Raw genomic sequence first — 12,459 nt, forward strand, 5'->3', positions numbered from 1 at the left:
CAGATGGAGAACTGGGGGCTGGAGAGATGGCTCAGCAGTTAAGAACACTGGTTGTTCTTACAGAAGACTCGGGTTCGAATCCCAGCACCTACATGGCAGCTAACAACTGTCTGCAACTCCAGTTCCAGGGGATCCGAAAGCCTCTTCTGTCTTCTGAGGGCACTGTACAACACAGGTGCACTTACCTTCACTCAGGCAATACACATGTACACATAAAATAAAAATAATAATAATAATAAAAAAGATGGAGAACCAGGCATGGTGGCACATGCCTTTAATTCCAGCACTTAGGAGGCAGAAGCAGGTGGATCTCTGTGAATTCAAGGATAGCCTGGTCTACATAGTGTGTTCCAGGCCAGCTGGGGCTACTGGGAGACCCTGTTTCAAAAAGACCAAAAAAAAAAAAAGATGGAGAACTGGCCAGGTATGCTGGCGCACATTTTTAATTCCAGCATTTAGGAAGCAGTGATCCAGGCCAGCCAAGGTTATATAGCAAGACCCTGTCCCAAAAAAACAGGCACACATGCACACTAATAAGTACATACAATACACACATATTTAAATAAATGCAACTTCTTAAAAAGATCCCCCTATAAATTCAGGCCCTGAGGAGGCTGAGGCAGAAGAACAGTAAACTTTAGGACAGCCTGAGCTAACATACCCTGTTTCAAACAAAACAAAACAAAACAAAACAAATAAAAATCTTTTAAAATATGACCTCTTAAGACTGGGACATGTATAGCTCAGTGGTAGAGTACATGCCTATGATGGAAGAGGTTCTGGGTTTGATCTCTAGCACTAGAGCATGGTTTAGCTCAGTGGTAGAACATGTGCCTACCATGGAAGAGGTCCCGAGTTTGATCCCTGGTACTGCATATTTTTTTCCATGTTTTCTTTCCAATCCATAGTGATCCTTTGAATTCTAAATCACACCACTCAATACTTCTTAGTTTTTCCTATATGAAGTGTTCCTTATTTACATACATGCAATTTTGCTTTTACAACCAGATTGTAAGCCTCATACTGGTAAGAACCTTGTACTATATTTCTTCTAAACACCTTCATAATACATTGTAATATAGTAATAGTAAATAAACATTTTTTGTTTGTTTTTTGAGACAGGGTCTCCCTGTAGCCCCAACTGGCCTGGAACTCACAATGTAGACCAGGCTGGCCTTGAACTCATTGAGATTCACCTATCTCTACCTCCTGACTGATGGGCTTAAAGATGTGCACCACCACACCCAGCTGATATACATATTTTAAAAATTTATTTATTTATGTATGTGTGTGTGTGTGTCTCTGTGTGTACATATGTACCTGCATGTGAGTGCAGGTACCAGTGGAGGCCAGAAGGGGGTATTGGCTCCCCTGTAGTTGGAGTTACATGTGGTTATGAGGTTCCCTGCCATGGGTGCTGAAAACCAAACTCAGGTCCTCTGGTAGAGCAACAAGTGCTCTTCAACTGCTGAGCGATCTCTCCAGTCCATGATATATATTTTTTGATAGACTAAGTGTGATAATTTACCAATCCATGAGAATTTGAGAGCTTATGTTAAAAATGCTTTTGTAAGGTCGGGCGTGGTGGTGCACGCCTTTAATCCCAGCACTTGGGAGGCAGAGGCAGGCAGATCTCTGTGAGTTTAAGGACAGCCTGGTCTACACAGGGAGTTCCAGGTCAACTGGGGCTACAGGGAGACCCTGTCTCAAAAAGACAAAAAAAAAAAAAAACTTTTATAATTGCCTTGCTTAAAATCTATTTTGACAATGCCTTTGAGAAACATGCACCTGGGCCCCTGTGCTAAAGAGGGTAGATGAATGAGATGAGGGGCCATGTAACTTACCCTCAACAAGTTCAAATGCAGAGACAGAGAGAGGTACATGGAAACAGACAACTACTGTAGTGAGCATTAAAATGACAGCTTGGCCTGTAATCCCAGTACTCGAGAGGTAGAGGCAAGAAGATGAGGAGTTCAAGGTTATCCTTTGCTATACAGAAAGTCTGAGGCTAGTTTGGGCTACATGAGACTGTCTCAAAAGATACAAAAACCCCTATAATATAGTACATATTGGGATAAAACTCAGCCAGCCCTGACTGATAATGTTCATGATGTACAAAGCAACCACACAGTCATAACTTCCCCATCCTTTACACCCCTCAGTCTTTTCCCCAGAATATCCAAATCTCTAGCCACTTACCCTTGTTGCACAGGCTGTAACTGCAAGATCACTTGGGTTTTAGTGTCTTCAGGATTCTCCCCTTCATTTCCTTCAGTGGGTACCACAACCACATCGCCCACTGGAACACTCACTTCTGCATTAGCCATTTTTCACATGAAATCAGATAGTTAGGGCTGCTGTCAGAAAGAAAAAGCACAGATAACTTCATCTATCCTGGAAGATGGCAACCACAGGAAAGAAATGCCAGGATAATGAGCAATCCCCAACGCACCCTGGAATCATGGTCTTCTGAAAAGAATGGAGACCAGGAGAGGGTGCTGATAAGAGGCTCTTGGTTTATGTTCAGATTTTTTTTCATAGGTGTGACTCACCCAGTGGTTTGCTAGAGCCAGCTCTACCAGTTCCTCAGAACCAACTGCATCTCTAAGCTTACAGACATCAGGTTGGCTGCGTGGGATCATTACTATTGGGGATATATACAACCCAGAAATTGATAAAGCACTGAAATTCGAGGTTTTCTTGTTGCTGTGGTTTGTTTTTGAGACATGGTCTCATTTTGTAGCTCTGTTTGGCCTGGAATTCACCATGCAGACCAGGCTGGCCTACAGCAAACAGAGATCTGCCAGTTTCTGCTTCCTGAGTGCTGGAATTAAAGGCATTATGCTAGCACATCTGACTTGTTTTTGAGACAGGGTCTTATTATGTAGTCCAGGCTAGCCTCCCTCTGCCCTCCCAAGTGCTGGCATTATAAGCATATACCATGCCTGGCTTGCTTTTTCTATAGAGCAATTTATAGCATTCCACTGGTTCCATCTCAAAAAGTAGCTCCCCGAAAGTAGGAATCATCTAGTTAATGTGCAAGAAGCCATTATACATCAACTAGTGTTCTGTCCTTTATTATTATTGAGTGTATGTATGTGTTTGTGTGTATGCCAGCATGCCGAGGCACACATGCAGAGGTCAGGGGACAATATTTTGCTGTCCCTATTGTCCCAATCTTTATCAAAATTCAGAAGGTCCGAATTAATTTGTTTTGTACTGAGTACCAACATCAGGGCTTTCTGCATGGTAGGTAAGTGCTCTAACACTGAGCTCTATCTGTAACTGCTTAAAAATGTATGCTTGCCAGGCATGGTGGTGCACACCTGTAATCCCAGCACTTGGGAGGCAGAGGCAGGGGTATCTCTGTGAGTTCAAGGCCAGCCTGGTCTATATAGGGAGATCCAGGCCAGCTGGGGCTACAGGGAGATCCTGTTTCAAAAAAAATAAAGAGACCAAAAAAAAAAAAATGTATGCTCATGAGACATCTGTGTCCTAAATGCTCTGTAGGTGTTGGCTTTAAAATTTTTTTTACATAAGCAGGGTGTGGTGGTGTATGCCTTTAATCCCAGCACTTGGGAGGCAGAGGCAGGCAGATCTGGCCTACATAGTGAGTCTACATAGTGAGTTCCAGGACAGCTGGGGCTACAGGGAGACCCTGTCTCAAAAAGACCATCAAAAAAAAATTTTTTTTTTACTTATCTATTTGTATTTTATGTGTGCTTTTCCGGCATGTATGTTAAGTGCACCCATACAAGGCAATGCCCACAGAGGCCAGAAGAGGTTTCCTGCAAGAGCAGCCAGTGCTTTTAACCACTGACCTCTCTCCAGCTGTATCTGTAACTCTTTACATTACATAATTGAAAAGAGAGAGGGAGCCAGGCATGGTGGCGCACACCTTTAATTGCCAGCAGAGACAGGCGAATCTCTGTGAGTTCAGGCCAGCCTGGTCTACATAGTGAGTCCAAGCCAGGTGAGGATACAGGGAGACCGTGTCTCAAAAAGACAGAGAGAGAGAGAGAGAGAGAGAGAGAGAGAGACAGAGAGAGACAGAGACAGAGAGAAGAGAGAAAGAGAGAAACTGTATTGACTTAAATATGCATGTGAGCACTCGAAGTTGAACAGTACTCTAAGGCAGACCATGAATGCAAACTGCAATGTGTAAATGGTAATCAGAGACGTAATTCACACCTCTGTTCTACATCAGCATTTGTTTGCCTGTATACACACAGGTGGGGCTGAAGAGAGGACTCACACTGGTAGCTGCTCTTGCAGAGGATTGGGTTTGGTTCCCAGCACCCACAGGGGAATAACAAATCTTTAACTCCAGTTCCAGGGGCTCTGACACCCTCTTCTGGCCTCCTAGGGCACAGCTTGACACAGGTATACGTATAGACATGCAAGCAAAACACTTATACATGTACAATAAAAATAAAATTTAAAAAACTACACACTTAGCATGGCACTCAAAGTCTACCTTGTTGAGCTCAGAACACTCAAGCCACTATCAAAGCATTTTCTTTTCTGAATTCCCCCTGAAATCTGGTCTGTAGCTCCCTCCTGGTGTCTACATACTACCCTGCACTGTAGGTAATTATATAGATTTTTAAAAATATTTCATTTTACGGGGCTGGAGAGATGGCTCAGTGGTTAAGAGCACTGACTGCTCTTGCAGAGGACCCAGATTCGATTCCCAGCACCCACATGAAGGCTATGAACCATCCTTAACTCCAGTTCCAGGGGAATCTGAAGCCCTCTTCTGACCTCCGCAGCATTGCATGACACGGGTACACTCATACATGCAGGCTATACACTCATACACATAAATAAAAATAATAAAATATAAGCTGGGCGCGGTGGTGTACACCTTTAATCCCAGTACTTGGGAGGCAGAGACAGGTAGATCTCTGTAAATTCAAGGCCAGCCTGGTCTACATGGTGAGTTCCAGGACAGCTGGAGCTACAAGGAGACCCTGTCTCAAAAAGATAAAAAAATAATAAAATATAAAAAAAAATTTACTTTTTGTATATGAACATATTGCTTGCCTGTGTCTAAGTACACCCACGTCATGCAATGCCTTCGGAGGTCAGAAGAGGGCGTCGGATCCCCTGGAATTGGAGTTACAGATGGTTGTCAGCCATCATGTGGGTGCTGGGAATTCAACCCAGGTCCTCTGCAAGAGTGGTCAGTGCTCTTATGTGCTGAGCCATTTCTCCAGCTCCTACATAGTTGTATCCATAACTGTACTATGCCTTCTTGAAGGATGGCACTATTTTTTTGTTTGTTTGTTTTAAGGCTTTTCATTTGTTCTGATAGTATCAAATGCAGGGCTCTGTGCATGCTAGGTATAATCCACAGCCCTTGGCTTTTTTTTTAACATGGAACACTTCATGAATATGTGTGTCTATCTTTCTTGCAAAAGGGGCCACACTGACCATGCTGATCACAGTGCTTGGTGGTTTTCTTTTTTAATTTAATATGTATGTATCAGTGTGTGGGTATGTGCACATGAGGCAGATTTCCAAGGAAGCCAAAAAAGTGTGTTAGATCCCCTAGAGCTGGAGTTAGAGGCAGTTGTGAGCCATCCAACATGAATGCTGAGAACTGAACTCAGATTCTCTTCAAAAGCAGCAAGTGCTCTTATCTGCTGAGCCATCTCTCTAGCACCAGCCTTTGTTTCTTATTGGGGGTTAGAAGGAAGGTTGAGACAGGGTCTCCCTGTAGCCTTAGCTGACCTGGAACTATGTAGACCAGGCTGGCCTGGAACTCACAGAGATTCACCTGCCTCTGTCTCCCAACTGCTGCGATTGAAGGCATGTACCACCACACCCGTCTGTCATTTATTATTTTTATGTATGAGTGTATTGCCTGCATGTATGTAAGTGCACCTGTGTCATGCAATGCCCGAGGAGGTCAAAAGAAAAGTGTCAGATCCCTGAAACTGGAGATACTGATGGTTGTTAGCCACCACATGGGTGCTGGGAACCGAACCTGGGTCCTCTGAAAAAGCAGTCAGTGCTCTTAACCGCTGAGCCATCTCTCCAGCTCCCAACAGCTGCTGGTTTTTTAAAAGTCTTGTTATATAGCCCAGGCTAGCCTCAAACTTGTGCCTTTGACTACCAACTGCTGGGATTACAGGTGTGGGCCATCAGGCTCAGTGCTTAGGTGCTGTATTTTCGTTGTTGAGAGGTCTCGCTCTGTAGCCCTGGCTAGGCTGGAACTCAGTATATAGAACAGCTGATTTCAAACTCTGCCTCCCATTTGAGTGCTGGAATTAAAGGTGCACACCACCACACCCAGCTTAGGTGCTGTCTTAACTGAAAAGAACCCTTGTGCCTCTCGTAGCTCTATTCACTTTTACTCACATATACAACCTAGACAGATTCCTTCATACCTGACTTCCAATTCTGTTGTCGCATACTCCTAATCTTTTCTAGGTTCATTAAATTGACCATGCTCTCTCCCAAACCTGTATTTCCTGTCTCAGTAAGTGGCACTACCTTCTACCCGTTTTCAAAAGGAAGAAACTAGGGAGTTATTTTTGCCTCAGCTTTCTAAATCCAGTCGACCACCACACTCTCTCTAGTCTACCTCATGTCTGTATGTGTCTTAATCACCTCCCATTCTCCATCTGTGCTGTCAGCGCTCTATCTGGGCCACCACACTGTTACCTGGGTGCTTCCTGCTACTTCTCCATATTCTAATCTCTGGTCTTGGGATCCTCCAATTCATTCCCCACAGAGCAAACAAAGTGATCCTATTAAAGGCCAGAGACCACTTTCCCACTTAAAAATCCCTTAATGTATTCCTGTTGCTGTTAGAATAAAGTACAAACATTTTTATGTAGCCTACAAAAGCCTCCCACTCAGTCCCCAGCCTACCTGGTCAGCTCTGCCTTCTCCTAGTTCCCACACTGTGGGGTCCTCTCATTGCTTTCCGATTCTCAAACATGCAGTATTTCCTGGACTGGGCCATCACACTTGTCTCTCCCTAGAATTGTCTTCCCTTCCTTTTTGGCTAGTCTCTGCTAATCTTTTTTTTTTAATATTTTATTTATTATTTTTATTTTATGTGTATGAATGTTATGCCTGCATGTAGGTAAGTGCACCCGTCAGATCCCCAGGACAGCACCCACATGGCAGCTACGAACCATCCTTAACTCCAATTCCAGGGGAATCCGAAGTCCTCTTCTGACCTCCACGGCACGACACAGGTGCACTCACATACATGCAGACAATACACTCGTACACATAAAATAAAAATAATAAAATATTTTTTAAAAAGAATTTAAAGTAAAAATTTGATTTTTAAGCAAGATTACACCAAAAAAAGAACTTCAAGGTTTTGGGAAGGGGGAGGTTGAGACAAGGTCCTGCTACATAATATCTGCCTGGCCTGATCCGTCACGCTATGTAGACCAGGCTGGCCTCGAACTTGCAGCAATCCTACCACCTCAGGGTGTTAGAATTATAGGTATGAGTCACCACGCCTAGCTTCTGGTCCTTTTTTTTTTTTCTTTTGAGACAGGGTCTCATTATGTAGCCCTCTCTGGCCTGGAGCTACTATGTAGAACAGGCTGGCCTTGAACTCAAAGAGATCTCCCTACCTCCCACATGCTGGGATTCAAAGCACATAGTACCTTTAAAAAAAAAATTTTTTTTTGGTGTTTTTGAGAGTGTCTCCCTATAGCCCCAGCTAGCCTCAAACTCACAGAGATCTGCCTACCTCCCGAGTGGTATGCACCACCACACCTAGCCTTAAAAATCTTTTATGCGTATGAATGTATTGCCTGCATGTATGTAAGTGTACCCATGTTATACAATGCCTGAGGACAGAAGACAGCATCAGATCCCTTGGAACTGGAGTGATAGCCAGTTGTTAACCGCCATGTGAGGGCTGGGAACCAAACCCAGGTCCTCTAAAGAGCAGCCAGTGCTCTTAACTGCTGAGCCATCACTCCAGCCCCTTAAATTAGAAAAAAAAAAAAATTTAATAGCTTAGGTAAATTAATGGGTTATAGAAAAATTAGAATGCTTCACCGGGCATGATGGCACTCGCCTTTAATCCCAGCACTTGGGAGACAGAGGCAGGCAGATCTCTGTGAGTTCAAGGCCCGTCTGGTCTACATAGTGAGTTCCAGGACAGCTGGGGCTACAGCCCATCTCAAAAAGACCAAAAAGACCAAAAAAAAGAGAATGATGCTTCTAATTTTAACCTTCTACCCCTTAGAGTTTCCTCTATGACATCCTGAATGAGTATTTGGTTAACATTTTCCTCAATAGGAACTTATATTTTACTCCTTCCATACTTTGGAACCCAAGATGAAGGTTCTGGCTTCTAACCTACTGAGACAACTGGAAAAGATAATCCATGTCACATGTTTTCAGTCAGAGAAGAGGGTCTGCTCCAATGTGGCAATTCATACATCCTTTAGTAAGCCAAGCTGGGGTTAAATAACTCTCATTACCTTAAATATTTCTGGTCTCTATTGAGCATCCCCAAACCAATAGCAGAATATATTTACTATCATCTCTGAAAAGTGGGTAAACTGAAAAGCACCCTTGTTTATAGCAACACAAACTCCAGAGACAGGACAGGGAGCTGATCCCGTGAGAATTTCAGAAGAGGCCTTAAAGTATCCCTTGTGAAATCACACAGTGTCTTACTCTGTAATTCTAGGGGAAATGTACATAAACATGCATTATGTTAAATTCTATCAAAATGTAGTCAGTTTATAGGAAAAGTATTTTAAGGGAAGTACTGCTCAGTGTTAGAGGCTTAGCACCTGTGAGATTATGGGTTCAACTGCAGTACCAAAAGAGTTTTGTAGTCTTTTTTTGTTTTGGGTTTGTTTGTCTATGCAGACCAGGCTGGCATCAAACTCACAAAGATCTGCCTGCCTCTGCCTCCCAAATGCTGGGATTAAAGGGGAGCAACACCACACCCTTGGGCTTGGACTTTTGGGGGCAGCATTTCCAAGTAGCCCACACTGGCCTTAAACTCACTATGCAGCAGAGGATGACCCTGAGCTTCTGATCCACCCACTTCAACCTCCCAAGGGCAGAGATTACAGGCAAGAGCCACCAGGCCATTATTTGGTATTTGGTATTTTTTTTCTTTTGTTTTGAGACAGAGTCTCAGTAGAAAGCCCAGGCAGGACTTGAATGCCCAATCTCCTAGCTCAACCTCCAGAGTGCTGGTATTACAGAAGTATGTTATCATGGACTTGCTCTGTAGTTATTTTCAAAGACAAAAGACCCTTAAAAGGTGTTTGACCGGAGTTTGATCTCTGGGCCTCATGTAAAAATGGAAGGAGAGAATCAACTCCACAAAGTTGTCCTGTGACCTCCACATTCATGTCATGGCATGTGTGCCCAAACCCTCAACATCATGCACACACATAATTAAAAAAAATTCAAGTAAGCCTAAGAGCCAGGCATGGTGGCAAATGCTTGAAATCTCAGAATTCTCCAAGCAGAAGGATCAGGAGTTCAAGGTCACCCTCAGCTACATAGCGAAGTTGAGCTAAGGGGAGTATGCATGAACATGGTGGCACAGGCCACCATCCTAGGGGGAGGCAGAAGCAGGTGGATCTCTGTGAGTTTGAGGCCATCTGGTCTACATAGTGAGCTCCAGATCAGCTGGGGCTACACAGGGAGACTCTGGAAAACAAAGAAAACCAAAAAAAAAGTGTGTGGTGGGGAGGAGCTGGTGAGGGATAGCTTAGCAGACAAACCTGCTTGCCACCAACCCTGAAACCTGAGTCTGATCCCCAGGTCCCACATACTGAAGAAAACTGCATTCTACCTGTTGTCCTCTGACCTCCAAGAATACACTATGTCACACATACCACAGTGTCTCTCTCTCTCTCTCTCTCTCTCTCTCTCTCTCTCTCTCACACACACACACACACACACACACACACACACAGCAAATAAATCCCCAGCCCCAGGGAGGCAGAGGCAGGAGCACATACAGTATACAGTCAGTCTGGTTGACCTATGGAGTTCCTGGCCAGCCAGTTACCAAGTGAGACTTTTTTTTAAGCAAGCATGTAAAGCGTGGTACAGTGGCCTCACTCCTAAAATTCTAGCACTTGGGAATCTGAGGCAGGAGTACTGCCACAAATTCAAGGCCAGTCTGGGATACACAGTGAGCCCCAGTGTCAAAAAAAAACAAAAAGCATTTAAATCCGGGAATGTAGTGGAGGTCTGTAACCCCAGTACTTAGGAGGTGAAGGAGGTTCAGAAGTTACAGGCCACCCTCCCCTACATATAGAATTTGAAGCCAGCCTGAGTTGTTAAATGAGACTTTCAAAACAAAAAAGTAAGGGCTGGGGGTGAAGCTCTGTGCTAGAGCCTCGAACGTGCCCTAAATTCAATCTCCAATAGTACAAAAAAAAAAAAAACCACCTTCAAATGGGTGTGATGGGATGCTTGTGATCCCCAGTTGAGGTACTTAGGATTATTCCAAGTTTAGAGGCCAGCTTAGGCTACACAGTGAGTTCAAGGGTAACTTGGGTTACACATGGAGAACCTCACTAATAAATTTCAGAAAGCCAAACAATTGGCATTTGACCTACTCTGGACTAAATGTACTTTTGTGTGTACTGAACACTATCAGTACAAAGCAAAATGCATGACTGAAGTACACACAAGTCACATGACTGTAGTCAAGAAGGCATAAATACCAAACACTGTAAATTTTAACTCAGTTACTCACATTCTGTTCTTAAGTTTTAGACTGTGTAGTCTGTTTTTAAGAAATCTCCAAGTGCCAGGTGTGGCGGCACACATATTTGATCCCAGCACTTGGGAGGCAGAGGCAGGTGGATCTCTGCAAGTTCAAGGGCAGCCTGGTCTACATAGTGAGTTCCAGAACAGCTGGGGCTATAGGGAGACCCTGTTTCAATTAAAAAGACCAAAAAAAAAAAAAAAAAAGAAATCTCCAAGATAGAAATGGTTAAGAGCACAGACTGCTCTTGCAGAGGATCTGGGTTCGATTCTCAGAACCCACATGGAGGCTATCTACCATCTGTAACTCCAGTTCCAGGGGATCCAGCATGGTGGCCCACACCTTTAATCCCACCACTCAGGAGGCAAGCATCTCTGTGATTTCTAGGCCAGCTGGGTCTACAGGGAGACCCTATCTCAAAAAACCAAAAGAAAGAAATCTCCAACTTGCAATTTTATTATCATTTAAAGGATAATTCCTTAAATTCACCCCCCTCTTCTTGATCCTTTGTTAATGCATTTAACAGGCAATCCAGGGTGCTATCTGAGGTAAGGAAGTCAAGGTGATTACACAGAACCACTATTCTGGAAGTTTCCAGAGGAAATGAAGTTCTGGATAAAACAAAGATTGGAGACTACAGTGTTTGAAGAAATCAATGGGATAAGTTTTTCAGTCATTCAACCAGAGTTCAAGGGACCAAAATAGGGCCCAAACTAACCCAATGAAGTTCAGTAGAATTTAGCTCACCAATGTATTTGATGAAGTAAGTGTGAAGAAAAAGCAAAGTTAGCATCTGGCTGAAAAATTAGGTGAGCTAAACCCAACCACTTTATGAAACTGTTCCACAAGCCTAGCCAAGGCAAGAGAGGTGGGCGCAACTAGGAAGATTCTCCAGGTATGGAGGAAACCCTTACTTCCTGGTTCTCCTAGACACCATGACAGTTCTCTCAGAATCCCTGGGTCAACGTCCCGGACACCCGAGGGTAAGATTTTTGCCTTCATCTCTCGTGTCTCTCAGGTATAGGACACCTGGCCAATTCCTCTGTCATTTCAGAAGCAGGGGGTAACCCTCTTCTCCCCAGTTCTCAAAACTACAGATTTCCCCATCTGAAGCAGAGGACCACCCTGCTCTCTGCCTGGTCCTGGAAGGAAGGTAGGTACACCAATCTCTTTGCTAGGTGGCCCCCTCTCCTTCCCGCTTCAGGAAGATCTAGGTGTCCTCCTAACGCCCCCTCATCCTGGGAAGCCCCGGGCCTGCTCACTTTCCCTGGGAGCTCTTTCCTTGTCCCCTGGCCCTGGGAAATGAACCTGTTTCTCCCCCGACCCCCATCCCGGGGCTTGGTAACCCAGGCCTCTCAGCCTGCCTCGGTGAGGGCAGGACCCTCCTTTCCAGCAGAACCCCCTCTGAGGGTCTCCTCCGGGTGGGGGGGCACGCCCGCCCCTTACTCAAGCGGAATCCAGGCCTGACCCAACTCCTCCCCACAAAGCCGAGCTCCCAGACCCCGCCTTCCGGGGTACCCCAGACTGCCCCTCGACCCTCCGCCGGGGTCCTGGGCAGCTGGACGTCTCTGTCCCCACTCGCTCCAGCCCCTCCGACAAGGACTTCCGGGCCCCTCGGTCCGGGGACGCCGCGGCCCCCCGAGCGTCCGGCTCTCCGGACCCACCGCCCGCGGGCGCGACCCGAGCCCAAGCCCAGCCGCCACGCTGGGGGCGGCCCGGCGGCT

General features: G+C 45.1%; 1 protein-coding gene across 3 annotated transcripts in view; it reads right to left on the bottom strand.

The window, feature by feature from the left end:
• The window catches only part of Gmeb1 (glucocorticoid modulatory element binding protein 1), a 38,093-nt gene extending 35,518 nt beyond the window's left edge, over positions 1-2,575 (bottom strand). The window contains exon 1 of one of the 3 annotated variants that reach the window (XM_008847941.2): positions 2,200-2,575. In XM_008847941.2, the coding sequence (XP_008846163.1) occupies positions 2,200-2,327 (128 nt within the window). In that variant the 5' untranslated portion in view covers positions 2,328-2,575. The remainder of the gene's footprint in view (positions 1-2,199) is intronic. The other 2 variants (XM_008847942.2, XM_017801909.2) reach the window with 2 other exon arrangements.
• Positions 2,576-12,459: the final 9,884 nt, after the last annotated feature.

The sequence above is a fragment of the Nannospalax galili genome, unplaced genomic scaffold, assembly GCF_000622305.1.
Source record: "Nannospalax galili isolate Female #2095 unplaced genomic scaffold, S.galili_v1.0 scaffold23, whole genome shotgun sequence".
Lineage (NCBI taxonomy): Eukaryota > Metazoa > Chordata > Mammalia > Rodentia > Spalacidae > Nannospalax > Nannospalax galili.